The 14,831-nt window shown below is 39.8% G+C and overlaps 1 protein-coding gene across 1 annotated transcript; it reads right to left on the reverse strand.

The window, feature by feature from the left end:
- Positions 1–1,265: 1,265 nt before the first annotated feature.
- LOC147416457 (uncharacterized) lies at positions 1,266–4,230 on the reverse strand. Its single transcript, XM_086508341.1, has 3 exons — positions 3,707–4,230; positions 1,796–2,092; positions 1,266–1,746 (listed from the first exon to the last, which is right to left on the reverse strand). Exons 1-3 carry the CDS (start codon positions 4,228–4,230, stop codon positions 1,266–1,268), a joined length of 1,302 nt encoding a protein of 433 aa, XP_086364467.1.
- Positions 4,231–14,831: the final 10,601 nt, after the last annotated feature.

Here is a 14,831-nt window from a genome sequence, read left to right on the forward strand (position 1 = left end):
TACGCGCCGAAGGATCTCAAAATCCTCAATAATACGAACAATATCCTCAACATGTGCAGGACCCCTCCACTATGGAGGATCTAGAAAAAAACGTCACACGTGTAAATATACAAAATAGATACCACAAAGTTTTCATTCATGGTAAAAGTAAGTATCACAGATAAGATTTTGCATACCTCTAATATAAGAAGGTATATCATTGAGGGTGTACGAAACCATGATGTATCGTGCCATTTTTTATCTGCTCTAACAATGGAGATTTAGAAGTTTAAGAGCAAGAGATATGAAATAGAATAAAGAAGATTTTGATGATTATTCCATAAAGAATCGTGTCCTTCTTTCTTTTGTTTAAGTTAAGGATTTAAGAGAGAGAGAGAGAGAGAGAGAGAGAGAGAGAGAGAGAGAGAGAGAGAGAGAGAGAGAGAGAGAGAGAGAGAGAGAGAGAGGAATGAAAGCAATTCAAAAGACTTTAAAATTCACAACTTCACAAAGATACTTTTCATATTTTGAATGTAGCAAAGACAATACAAAAGAGTTATTCAAAGTGTAGCCTTCGAGAGACCACATTAGGGATTCAGTCCAAGGACCTATGTTGTATACATTTTGCAAGATATGGGGGGTGTTTCAACTTGAGTAAATATCCTCAATCGATATAATGTAGTGCGGTTTTCAGCAATCCCCACATGTTGTGCATTGAATGGCCTCTCATCACTCACAAACCAAATATTAATTTGAATTTGACGAAGCTCGTGGTTCGAAGAAAAGGCAACGTGGTAGTATCCAAGAACTTCCATAGACATATCTCTACCTAAGTATAGCATTTCAAAAATGCCTGCGATGATAAATCATCAATGGCAGTGATCTCTGCAAAGGCATCCATGAATTATGTAGAGCAATAAAAGCTCAAAACTATACCATATAAAAACTCTTATAATATAATATGAGTTGTATCAAATAAGATCACCAAAAACATAGCAGGAACGCTTCCTCTCCATTGCGGTGGATCTTCAACAAAGTAAGTCAATGTATAAGCCAATCTTTTCAAGAAAATAATAGGTCAAGTTAATACATTAAATTAAAAAAGAATATAAATACCTCAAATGAATTCAATGATGTGACCCACTACATAGGATGAACTACGTCGAGGATCCATTTGAGGCCAATAGTTTGATCTAAGAGATATCATAAAAATTTAACATCAACTGTGTTTGACTTTAAGTAAGAGCCACAATGTCAATTTGAACTTATAGTTACGAGTTTGCTAGTTATAATACTTCCTTGAATATAATGTTTGGAGTGTAGTAACACTCCGCTTGAATGTTTTTGGTATTGACAACAATCCTTATAGCAGTTGGACTTCGCACACGTGACATTGCAACATACAATTGTCCGTAAGAGAAGATCGATGATGCAAGATATAGATTGAGAATTCCCAGTGTTTGCCCTTGCGTTTTGTTGACAGTCATCCTAAAAGCAAGCTTGATTGGAAACTGGCGACGCTTCATTTGAAATGGAAGCCCCTGATGGTTTCCAATAATAAAGTCAATCCTTGGAATAAAAACTCTCTTTCCAATATTCGATTCTGTAACTATCTCTGCCTCAATTACCTTATGATAAAATTGCTTGCATATCAATCTAGTTCCGTTGCATAATCCACATCTTGGATCCAAATTTCGCAGCAACATGATAGGAGAATTTTCTTTCAAGACTAAAGCATGAGGTGGAAAACCACCACCAAGAGTAAGGCTGTTCAGATATTCAATTATGTACAAATGTGTGTTTTCCTTTGACATACAAATTGAATCTGCACTCAGAAACTCTTTGCAAACTCCATGCATTCTTTGCAATGCCATTGATTAAATCCACCTCTTTATTCCGCAGAGCAAGTATTTCTTGATCTCTGGAAAAACTTGCATGATCTTGCCCATGAAACAAATCGCCATATATAAAGCTTAGAAGATCTGCCAAACTATTTCTAGGAAGCATCATGTGTGAAGGTATTTTGACTCTGTCTAAGTCTCCTCCATCATCCATATCCCCATTGCCAATATCAAGCACCCAACGCGAAAAACTTTGTTGAGGTGAGTTTGAACTGCAATCAAGTATACACATATTTCTGGTAAGCCTCAATATCTTTGTATATTTCCATATATGATAATGACACAACGAAGAATTTACAATGTCTGTACGACTACCTTTTGGTACAACAGGTAGTATTTGTCGAAAGTCGCGTCCAAACAAAATGACTTTTTCACCAAACAAAGTGTCTCGCGACATAATATTTCTTAAAGTTCTATCGGTTGCTTCAAATTCATAGTGATGTGTCATGGGAGCTTCATCCCATATAAGTACAGCTGCATTCCTTAGAAAACTTGCAAGTTGACTATTTACCTTTATATTGCAAGTTGCTTCAGAGTGAAGCTCCAAAGGTATCTTAAACCTAGAATGAGCAGTTCTTCCATTACTCAAAAGCAAAGCTGCAATACTTGAGGATGCACATGAAAGAGCAACTCTACAACTTCCTCGCACTCGTGAAAGAAGTGCATTATATAGGTAAGTTTTTCTTGAGCCACCAGGACCATCTACAAAAAATACCTTCCCTGAATGTGTGTCAACAGCTTGCAGCACTTGGTGGTAAGCATCTCACTGGTCCTCATTTAAGGAAGTCTCCATACGGTCTTCTATATTATACTTCTCATCAACATTAAACATTTTTTCTTCAGCCATAGCACCATTTTTACATAAGGATACCATTGTTGAGTCTATTGCAGGCAACATGTAATCGCAAAGCCTCTTGCCATGTTGTTGCAAAAAGCATTATATGTGATGCAAAGCTTGATTTTTTGCCACATCAAATGGTACACTTGCATATGAAATACACATCCTTAGGGCATAAACATAGTCCTCACAAAATTTGGTACAAAACCTGTCCCAAAGAGCAGCCGAATGAAGTGGTTCACAAAAGACTAATATGATTGCAAACAATTGTCTCAACTGCATTCCATTTTGAAAAAATGATGCCTCTTGGAGGCAAAGTGACCATTCTTCATCATCTTGCAATGATCCTCTAGCTATACATGCCTCCTTGTATGTATCATAAATGTGACCATCATACATCCGCAGGTCTTCAAAATATTTACATCCCTTGCAAATATTGAGTAGCATTCGTAGGTAATAAACCTCACCAGCAGTAGGGACAATATTATACATTCTTGCAATAGAAACACCATGTTGTTTTGAAGACCATTCCTTTTGACTTTTATTCCATACCCAACCACTTGGAAAGTCAGTATATGTGAGGTCATTTGCTTCTGAATATTTTTGATTTTCAACAAACCATACAGTCAAGGTAGTTTTTTTATTTTTCTCATTATCTAGCAAATCTGATACATCATCATCATCTTGAAATGTAACCATATTTTGCAATGGAAGGTGTACTTGCAATCATTGAATACCTGGCCTTTCACTATGCATGTCAAAGACAAATATTCTCCACATAACTTCAGATGCAAAAACATAACGTGCATTGAGATAACTCTTGATCTCATTAGTAGCTCCTTCAGAATCTTAAAGAACAACAGTGGCTCAATCGTGTCCCTTGTAGACATATTTATAAAGATATTTAACGGTAGCGACAATTGAGCAGATCTCCACATTAATATGGGCTCTGTATCTTAGTGATAAGAGAGGGATGTAGGGAACAAACCTTCCATCATCTCGTCTCATATACACAGGATATCCACTTTCATTTACATTTGTAGACGAAGAAAATGTTCGTGGAAATATGAATCTACACTTTCCATCAACCATACATGGAGAACTTGGGTTCAAAGGACCACATGGCCCATGAACATTACAACAGCTCACTACATCAAGTAACTCTGGAAACACAATCTTGTCAGGGAGCTCTTCACAAACCAACTTGTCATAGTGGAATGTATCTATGTGCTTATATTCAGATGCAAGTATCAACAATAAATGAGCATGAGGAAAACCTCTCTTTTGAAACTCAATCACTGAAACACGTCCAATCACCTCCCAAAATACGGCTTGCTTGATAAGTAAATGCATCATATCTTGGAACTTCTGATAAAATACACGTATAGTCACATCAGGACGATTGACAATACTTTGTCCAGGTAGTAATGCATCATCTATTGCCTTCCATCGTGGATTACACGTGAATGTGGTGAAGAGATCCAGTTTACCCCTACTACAAACAATTGTCATTGCATCTTGAATAGTTGGCACATATATCTTGGACCTCCAACAAAAGACAAAGGCAGAACAATTCTACGGCCAACATTATGACCTTCAGCCCTATCTAAGCCATCTCTAGCCTCAACCATGTCAACCAATCCTTGGCACACTTCACCACAAAGTGTTTTTGGTTATTTCACATCCACAAAAGCCGTGACTCCTCTAGAGTACTATAAGCATCCACGACATACTGTTGTAGTAGCCTATCCCCTCAAAGAAGACACTCCACTGTATCATCTCTTATTTGTAAGCGAAATACATAATATTGCTTTTGACTCAATTTTTTTCCATCGGTAGTTTGTAAATAAAGATGCCACCCATCCTCTCCACTTGGAAATAATAAAACATACAATAAGGACATGTAAGTTTGATGCATGCGGGAGATTCTTTTCAATCCCCCATGTTGAAAATTCAGTACATGTCGCGATAGCCAATGTTTCTATCATCCCCTTGTCTTGGCATAATTGCAGTAACTTCAGAACTTCTTGGAGCAAGATATTGCCAAACATCACAACAATGCTCCGCAATAACCATCCTCATATTGGGTACAATAGCATCTCCGGACAAAGAAGCATTAGATCGTAGAGAATTTGCATAGGGATTCACTCTATGCATCATCAATTGTAAACACTCTAGAATACTACAATCTATATTTGAAACATGATGTAATCTGTTGCTCAACTCATGTTTGGTAGCGAAAAAAATATATTGTGCAAAGCGTGGAGCTTCATTTTTTCCTTCAGCTGGTGCTAAAGAACCAATGCTATGATAAACAGAGCCATGAACCTTAAAAGTGTATACACCTCTCCCACCATAATTAATGGTCTCATTGATATGGGCACCAAGAGACACAAATGCCAATGCAGTATTATATCCCCGAATGTTTTGTAAGAACTGTCTACTTCTTGTTGTGGTTGAGCTCATCAAATCTTTCAATTCATTTGGTGGATCATTCAAAGGAAGTAATTGAACTCTTCCATCATAGCAACAATATTTATCCACAAATGTTTGGATAGTCTTTCCTTCATCCTTCCAGGCCTTTGCTCCACATTTGGAGCAAAAAAAATCTAAGCTTCCTAAGTTGTGCAACACACAATTTTTTGGATAGAATTGGTGCCATAGACTTGTGATGTAAAAGGAGAGAAGTTGGATATTCAACATGGATGAACAAACAATGATTTTCTACTTTAGAATAGTTTTTCTCTTCAAGGATAACAATAGGCTCTATAGTGTCTTGAATACATCGCAATGCTATGTTCCCAATATCCATGGCTTCAGAGTTTCCTTCATGTACATCATGCATGCTCTGCCTTTCATTGCACTCCAATAAAGTTCCAATAGTACTTTGTAGTGAATGCATTGTTCTCTCTTGTGCTATTTGGTCTCTTGTCTTTTGTGATTCATCAAATAGTAGGCTACATCATGCATAACCAGGTGATAATATACGTGGTCCAGATACCATCTATGAAATCACATGCAAATAGATCTCATATAATCTACTAAAAGGACATTCTTATGCATAATAAAAAATAAATGTAAATTGGAACATCAAATTATATCCTCTAAACTGAATACATTTGACACATTGATAGTGACTCAATTAAAAAGTACAGTTTGATGAAGATACAACATAGCATTACATATTTCTTTCATTAGTAGGATTAGTTCGTTGAGAAATTTGACGCTGCTTTGGTTGAACTAATCTAGCCAAAGCACTTAATTTATTTGAGGTAGCTCGGATATCTGAAAGTCTTGAACCTTGAACCTTTGTCAAAGCACCCACCTTGTTGACAATACTTCTCAATCCTGGCACAATTTGTCGTAGAGTATTGCCTTGAATTTGTCCTTTTGATTTGCAATGACTTTGTGAAGCCTCTTTTCGAAGATTTTCAATAGATGCCAATATCATCATTTGAGAATCCTCAACTTCAGAAAGCTTCTCTCTCAAGAATGACTCACTCTCTAATCTTTGCAAGTTGATGCTTTTGTCTCTTCTCACAATTTCCATAGTATCCCACTTTCAATCTCCCATGCAGAGCTTAAAGTTTCAACCACATCAGAGACATTGGTTTGCATTGTCTCCATCCTATTGCAGGAGGCTTTGATCTCTAGCAGGGTTTCAATAATTTTCTTTTCATAATTCCTCTTGATATTTTGAGATGCTCTCTTTGCCGTGTGCACATTGCAAATAGGAACTCTTCATTAGCCGATGCACTATTCCTCCCAAAATTTCAAGCTGCTCTCTTTGCTGCACGCACATTGCAAATAGGAAGAGATGATGGTATCTCCTCTTCACCCACTGATGCACTTACAACTATTCAAGAAGATATCAAGCCATTGGTTGCAATAGCGAGTGGAATGAAACGACTAATCTCCATTTTACTGTACACAAAAAACTACAGTGGTAGCAAAGAGAAATGTGACAACCAAAGAGAAAGGTTTTAATACTTGTATTTATAAAATATCCCTCCTAGAATATTCACTTTTTAAGTGCTTGCTAATTCAGAAACAAAAATAAACATCATCTCTATCTAGATGTGAAAAAGAACAAAGGATTGCATGAGAAGTGGAAAACAAACCAAAATGCTCATGAATCACTTTTGGCAGCAGTTAAAAGTTCTGATCAATACATGATCAACCCCATCTACATTTGAAAATGAGAAAAGAGCGTTTTGTGCTGGGACGCTTGAAAATAGGCTCCTTATGATTCTCTATTTTATCATATCCTACAATGCTCTTAAAGCATTTGTCATAAAATCTAATATCTAATATCTAACCAACCCAAATGATTTTCTCATATTAAATTGATCACTTAATGTGGGAGAATAAACGGGAACAAGTGTTAAGATATAGACATGTGCTTATAGATCTATCTCAACACAGGGCCAATGGTAAAGGGGCCCAAATGAGAGATGGTCTATCAAAGAGCAAGGCTAAAAAATGGAGCATAAGACCTTAGATTGAGGCGCAGGAACCCGACCCAGCTCGAGGTGCTTGTCCTGCTTGTTATGCTTGATGACTAAGGTGCTTGAGATGCTTGATGATTGAGGTGCTTGCGACGCTTGAGGTGCTTAATTATTGAGATGCTTGAGGTGCTTGACATGCTTGAGATGCTAGGATTGCACTTGAGGTGAGAACCTAGCCCAAGCTCAAAGTGCTTATGAGCCAAGCTTGTGGTGGGAACTGGGCCTATGCATGAGGGGCTTGAGGTGTCAAAAAGTCAAATATTCAATCCCTACAAGGAGGGGGCGAGACCTACATGAGGGGGATGAGAGAGAACACCCACACACTCACACAAGGCATGCATGGTACAAAGAAAGCAAAAGGGACACTTGTCAATTTCCTCCTCATGTTGCCCTCATGGTGTGCCTGAAGCCTATTGGTTGGCCACCCAAGGGGTCCAATAATAATTTAGGAGATTTAATTAAATGATTTAGCATTTATCTAGTCCTCTCTCTCAAAGGGGAAACGGGGACACTTGTCTCAAGGCTACCCTTGCTGCTTGTAATGCCTCCTGCTTGTGATCGGCTAGCCCTGGAGGAGTCCAATGAGCTTCAAGCATGAGCTACAAGGGGGGTCGACCCAAGAAAGCTAGGGGGTTGCTTAGGGGGATACTCACCCACACACACTCACAAACACTCTCATTGTGTGCTATGCAAAATGCAAGAGCTCCCTCTCCTTCTCCAAGCAAGTAGAGGTTGAGAGCCTACACCAACACTCTTGGATATGGAGTGCAAATCCAACCAAGAGCCATGCTTCAATGCTTAAGCTTGCCATATCCTTCTTCTTCATTACTATGCTATTATGTATGCTAGCAACAAGAGTTATGATAAGTGAGGAACTAATTCTTTCTCCTACGAAATGTTTCTTCTTCCTCTTCCCTACCCTCATTCCCTGCTAGCTCTCTCCACCTTCGAAGGTGTTTGAGGTCTTGGGACTGAGGCTTGGGATAGTTAAAGATTTCTTCAAGTTTATGTTATGTTTGTGATGCATGAAGCTTTCCATCTTCATCGCATCACTTAGGTCACAAGGAACACAAAGATTGTATTGTAACAAGTCTCTCTTAATGGGAGAAATCATAATACAAATGCCTATTGGAGGGGGGACCGGCTCCACATAAATCCGGTCCTCAATTGTTGTCATGTTCTCTAAATTCTCTCTCTTGCAAAAGTATTGTTCATGCCAAGTTAGCTAATTGCTATGATTATGTTGCTATCTTCAATTATGTTCACCCGCTATGCTCACAAAGTCATTTCTCTAAAGTACTCTCATTAATTTCCGCTACTCTCAAATTAAATAGGCCAATTCCATTACATTGGTATCAGAGCATTTGGTTTCTCTTTTCTTGCTTAAGAAGAGAGGTCCTTAAGTAGCCTATAAATGGTTGATGTTGTTAATTATATTAGGGTAAGTGGAACTGGGATCTATTATCGGTTTTGTTGAGCCCACTATGTGGGGGATGGTGCACACCTCGAGAGCTTTGGACTTAATAATGGATTCTTTTTAGATTTGCCTACGGCTTTACCATTATTGAGCCATAAGAAGTCCGAAAGGAGCTAGCCCTCGGCAACTCTGCTATGTTAGACCTACTCCTCTACTCTCTATAATTAACCACTTCGAGTCGTGAGTGTAGATACTTAAGAGCCGATTTTCAAAGGCTAAGAGGAGTGGCAACTAAGGTTTTGAATTGCCAAAGCATACACTAAGTACATACATAAATTTTGTTAACATGGCTGACAATAATCAAGACAGTAGAATGAATATTGATAGCTTTGATTTTGCACATGAAGGTGCTAATGATGATGCTCCCATGTTTGTGAATTATCTCGTCACTAGGTTGCAGCAAGCTATGGGCAACCCTGCTTTACAAGCCGAAGTTACTCAACAACTTCGTGCTTATGGAATTTCCCTTCCTCTCCAAGAGGAGAGAGAGCTTAGGAGGCCTCTTGAAGAGACCCCCAAAAGAAGACTCTCTCCTATTCGAGAGGAGGAATCCAAAGAGCAAGAAAGCAATGAAAGTTGAAGTTCCTCTGAAGATGTGGCTCCACGAAGACGGTGGTCTAGACGATCACCCACTCCTCCCAAGAGGAAAAGATCAACACATAGTCCTTCTCCTCATCGCTCTGAAAGGCAAGAGAGGAAACAAAGGAAGAAAAGGGCTAGGAAGAGGTCGAATTTCCCTTCCTCTCCAAGAGGAGAGAGAGAGCTTAGGAGGCCTCTTGAAGAGACCCCCAAAAGAAGACTCTCTCCCATTCGAGAGGAGGAATCCAAAGAGCAAGAAAGCAATGAAAGCTGAAGTTCCTCTGAAGATGTGGCTCCAGGAAGATGACGGTCTAGACGATCACCCACTCCTCTCAAGAGGAAAAAATCAACACATAGTCCTTCTCCTCATCACTCTGAAAGGCAAGAGAGGAAACAAAGGAAGAAAAGGGCTAGGAAGAGGGTGACCTCTTCCCCTTCTTCTTCACCTTCCTCCTCTTCCGAAGAAAGTTATGGCTATTCGCCTAGAGAATACAAGAGGGGAGGACATCGCAAATCATTTCCTGCATGGCGAAGGTCACTAAAGCTAAAGAAGTTCAAGGAGGGAGGAAAGAGTATCTCTTTTCTCACCTATGATGGCACCTTTGGTGCTACCGACAAAGTGTTGGCCTTCATCCAACAATTTGATGCGGCCTTTGGAGACGAGGGCTTCACAGAGTCCTCCAAGCTACGCCATGTAGCTATGCACTTCCAAAAATCAGCTCGTCAATGGTGGGCTAGCCTTCGTGGCAATGGTGAAGCCCCAAAGACATGGAAAACTCTACGAGTTTCCATCATGAAGCAATTCCTTGAAAGCGATGCAAAGGACAAAGTGCTTACCGAATGGCGCAGCTTGAAGCTCCTCTAGCATGAGTCTATCCACAAATATGTAGATAAGTTTTGGGATTTACATCTCAAGGCTACTGTCTTTCAAAAGATAGACTTTGCCGAGCAAAGGCAACAATTTTGTGGGGGATTACCTGAAGAGATGGCCGAATACATCAATTCTCAACGGCCTGGTACTATTAGCGAAGTAATCCATCACACCATGGTTGCTTCACGCATCAATTTTCATCAAGGGGCTAGACGTAATGTCAAGCCCATGGAAAACAAAGACAAAAATGATGCAAAGGGGAAAACCAATGTTCAAAATACTTCCCAAGTCAATTCCAACAACAACAACAATCCGTCCAAGGAGCAGGTAGTTTACAAAGGTAAAAACAAACTCTCTCCTAAAGAGCTTGAAGCTTTTCGCAAGGACCATAAGTGTTTCAAGTGTGGGGAGCAAGGACATGGCTATCGTTCTTGCCCTAAGAAGAATACTCGCAATGAGACTCCTAGGGCTTCCACCATCGAAGCTCCAAAAGAGGATGCTCATTGCAAAGGATCATCACTTTCCTATGCTTGGGGAAAGGTAAGAGAGCATGATGCCTTCATCTTGTTTGACCCTGGCTCTACTCTCAACTTCATATCAACAGAGTTGGCCACCAAGTTGGGCATTCAAGCTTTTGAGATGGGAGATATAGTAGTGGCTGATGCAGCTTTCAAGGGACAACAAGCCTCTGTTACTCCCTTGATTGGGAAGTTGAGGCTTCATGTCCAAAGCTATGTCGACAAAGAAGACTTCTTCATATCTCCTCTCCAACATGAGGATGTTATCCTAGGGGCACCATGGTTTGATCGCATGGCTGCCAACATGAAGTTCCCTGAAAGGAGAATCTATTTCATCTACAGGGGAAAGAACATGTATATAGATGCTAGTGAGCATGGTCGCACTATTGCACTTGTAAATCCTCTTGCTATTGATAAGTCAATGAAGAGCTCAGTTTCTGTGTACATGATTTTTGTCAAAGACTCTCTAAAAGATACTAATGTTTCATCAAATGTAAATGGTAGGAATCAAGAAGAGTTAGACTTGTCTAATTTTCTAAAAGGATTCCAAGAAGTGTTCATCGATGATATCCCTATGGACTTACCTCCAAAACGAGAAGATGATGACCATCGCATTGAGCTCCTTCCTGGAAGCTCACCACCTAACAAGCCTCCTTATCGAATCTCACAAGCTCAACAAGAGGAGATCATGAGGCAAGTACAAGAGCTGGTAGACAAAGGGATGGTGAGGCCTAGTTCCTCTCCCTTTTGTTCTCCAGTCCTTTTAGTGCAAAAGAAAGATGGTACATACCGTATGTGTGTGGACTATCGAGCACTAAACCATATCACTATCAAAAACAGATTTCCCGTACCTCGGGTAGAAGATCTATTTGATAATCTATAAGGCTCTACCTACTTCAGTAGGATTGACCTTAAGAGTGGCTATCATCAAATAAGGATAGTGGATGAAGATATCTTAAAGACCACGTTTCGCACAACGTTTGGTCTTTATGAATATCTAGTCATGCCTTTTGGCTTGACTAATGTACCAGCTACGTTCAATCGTTTGATGGAGAAAATTTTTAGACCATACCGCAAATTCACTGGAGTGTTCTTTGATGATATCATCATCTACTCCAAGTATTTGGAGGAACATAAGAAACATCTCCAAGTGATTTTTCAAGCATTGAGGGAACAAGCTTTTTCTCAACCAAAAGAAAAGCGAATTCTTCCTTCAAGAGATTCAATACCTAGGTCATATTATCTCTAAAGATGGTATCCGAATGGATCCATCAAAGTTAGAGGTAATAAAAGCATGGCATAACCCAAGAAATCTACATGAGCTAAGAAGCTTTGTTGGTATGTGCGCATACTATAGACGCTTCATACCAAAATTCTCTCAAGTAGTAGGACCACTACACGACTTAACTAAGAAGAACGTTAAGTTTGTATGAACTGCTAAGGAGCAAAAGAGTATATCCATGGATTTCATCTTTGGATTACCCAAGTCTATCCATGGGAATATAGGAGTATGGACAATAGTCAACAGGTTTAGCAAGCAAGCACATTTTATTCCTGTAAAAAAGACTATTAAGGCACAACAAATGGCAACTCTCTTCATATCTCAGATTTTCAAGCACCATGGATTACCCACATCCATCGTGTCAGATAGAGATCCTAGAATGACCGGTAATTTTTGGAAAGGTCTCTTTGAAAATCTAGGAACAAGATTGAATTTCTCTTCGACCTATCACCCACAAACGGATGGCCAAAGTGAGATAGCCAATCTTACGATACTCGATCTACTCAAGACTTATGTTACCGAAGTAGATCAACGCTCACAATGGGAAAAGTACTTACCTCTTGTAGAGTATGCCTACAATAATACTGTACATACTTCTATGGGAAAAGCTCCTTTTGAGATCATTGATGGAAGACCTAAAAGTCCCTTGCTACTCAAAGTACATGGGAAGATCTTTGCCACCGATGAGTATTCAAAAGATTAAGGAGGCTATATCTATCTCTCAACAAAGGCAAAAAGCTGCTACTGATAAGCACAAAAGAGCCTTAATGTTCAAAGAAAATGATTGGGTCCTACTCAAGTTTCCTAAGGCTTGACTAAGGCAAACGACGGGCAAAAATCCTACGGGCCATTAAAAGTATTATGCTAAACTAGCAAAAAGATACTATGGTCCTTTCCAAATCTTGAAGCCCATCAATGAGACGGCTTATCAACTCAAGTTGCCCAACCATTGGCTCATACATAATGCCTTTCATGTAAGCCTACTTAAACCCTACAAAGGAGAGCCACCAACTGAACCAATTATTGAAGACCCTCTCGAAGTTGAAGACCAAGAAGAGGTGCTACAACCCGAAGCTATCCTTCGGCATGAAGACAAGGTACTACGACATGGTAAGATTATCCGACGGTATCTTTTTAAGTTCAAAAATTATCCTTTTGAAGATGCTAGATGGATGCAAGGAATACAACTTAAGGATAGTATGAACCTTGTCAATGCTTACAATGCTACATTAGAGTAAGCAAATGTACAAATTTCTTTTAAATGACTCATGTTTTTGTCTTATAAGACTAGTCCTCTTTTTTAATGTGCACAAATTTAACTAGTATGCATGCTTAGAATCACGTTTGTGATGACGACATCTCTCAAACACCAAGTAGAATTTGTCACTCTACTTTGGGAGAATGAAATGGACTAAAGAGCAGACATGCTTGCGGCAGCTATGTCTCCCAAGCACCAAATGGATTAGTCATCCATCTTGGAAAGATGTCGTAGGGTAAAAAGGGATCCTCTACCCGCTAAGTAAAATTGAATAATTACTAAGGCTTTATCTCTTCTACCTCATAGTCGAGGACGACTATGATTTCAAGAGAGAGGTAATGTCATTAAATCTAATATCTAATATCTAACCAACCCAAATGATTTTCTCATATTAAATTGATCACTTAATGTGGGAGAATAAACGGGAACAAGTGTTAAGATATAGACATGTGCTTATAGATCTATCTCAACACGGGGCCAATGGTAAAGGGGCCCAAATGAGAGACGGTCTATCAAAGAGAAAGTCTAAAAAATGGAGCATAAGACCTTAGGGTTAGCTTCATTGAAGACCTCCAATAATGTGTGTAAAAGGCCTTTGACCTTAGGTAAGCTAGGGCTGAGCTTGAGGCGCGGGAACCCGACCCAGCTCGAGGTGCTTGTCCTGATTGTCATGCTTGATGACTAAGTTGCTTGAGATGCTTGATGATTGAGGTGCTTGAGATGCTTGAGGTGCTTAATTATTGAGATGCTTGAGGTGCTTGACATGCTTGAGATGCTAGGGTTGCACTTGAGGTGAGAACCCAGCCCAAGCTCAAAGTGCTTATGAGCCAAGCTTGTAGTGGGAACTGGGCCTATGCATGAGGGGCTTGAGGTGTCAAAAAGTTAAAGATTCAATCCCTACAAGGAGGGGGCGAGCCCTACATGAGGGGGGATGAGAGCAAAAGGGACACTTGTCAAGTTCCTCCTCATGTTACCCTCATGGTGTGCCTGAAGCCTATTGGTTGGCCACCCAAGGGGTCCAATAATAATTTAGGAGATTTAATTAAATGATTTAGCATTTATCTAGTCCTCTCTCTCAAAGGGAAAACGGGGACACTTGTCTCAAGGCTACCCTTGCTGCTTGTAATGCCTCCTGCTTGTGATTGGCTAGGCCTGGAGGGGTCCAATGAGCTTCAAGCATGAGCTACAAGGGGGGGTTGACCCAAGCAAGCTAGGGGGTTGCTTAGGGGGTATACTCACCCACACACACTCACAAACACTCTCATTGTGTGCTATGCAAAGTGCAAGAGCTCCCTCTCCTTCTCCAAGCAAGTAGAGGTTGAGAGCCTACACCAACACTCTTGGATATGGAGTGCAAATCCAACCAAGAGCCATGCTTCAATGCTTAAGCTTGCCATATCCTTCTTCTTCATTACTATGCTATTATGTATGCTAGAAACAAGAGTTATGATAAGTGAGGAACTAATTCTTTCTCCTACGAAATGTTTCTTCTTCCACTTCCCTACCCTCATTCCCTGCTAGCTCTCTCCACCTTCGAAGGTGTTTGAGGTCTTGGGACTGAGGCTTGGGATAGTTAAAGATTTCTTCAAGTTTATGTTATGTTTGTGATGCATGAAGCTT

This window comes from Adiantum capillus-veneris, unplaced genomic scaffold (genome assembly GCF_014529385.1).
Source record: "Adiantum capillus-veneris isolate H3 unplaced genomic scaffold, ASM1452938v2 Hic_scaffold_950, whole genome shotgun sequence".
In the NCBI taxonomy this organism is placed as follows: Eukaryota; Viridiplantae; Streptophyta; class Polypodiopsida; order Polypodiales; family Pteridaceae; genus Adiantum; species Adiantum capillus-veneris.

Excerpts from the sequence above, each read along its gene's own strand:
- LOC147416457 (XM_086508341.1), bottom strand. The coding sequence starts at position 4,230 with ATGACAATTGTTTGTAGTAGGGGTAAACTGGATCTCTTCACCACATTC. Across the intron at positions 2,093-3,706 it reads ATGAGACGAGATGATGGAAG|TTCAAACTCACCTCAACAAA; the intron begins GTTTGTTCCCTA and ends ACTTGATTGCAG. Across the intron at positions 1,747-1,795 it reads TCTGAGTGCAGATTCAATTT|CCTTACTCTTGGTGGTGGTT; the intron begins GTATGTCAAAGG and ends ATATCTGAACAG.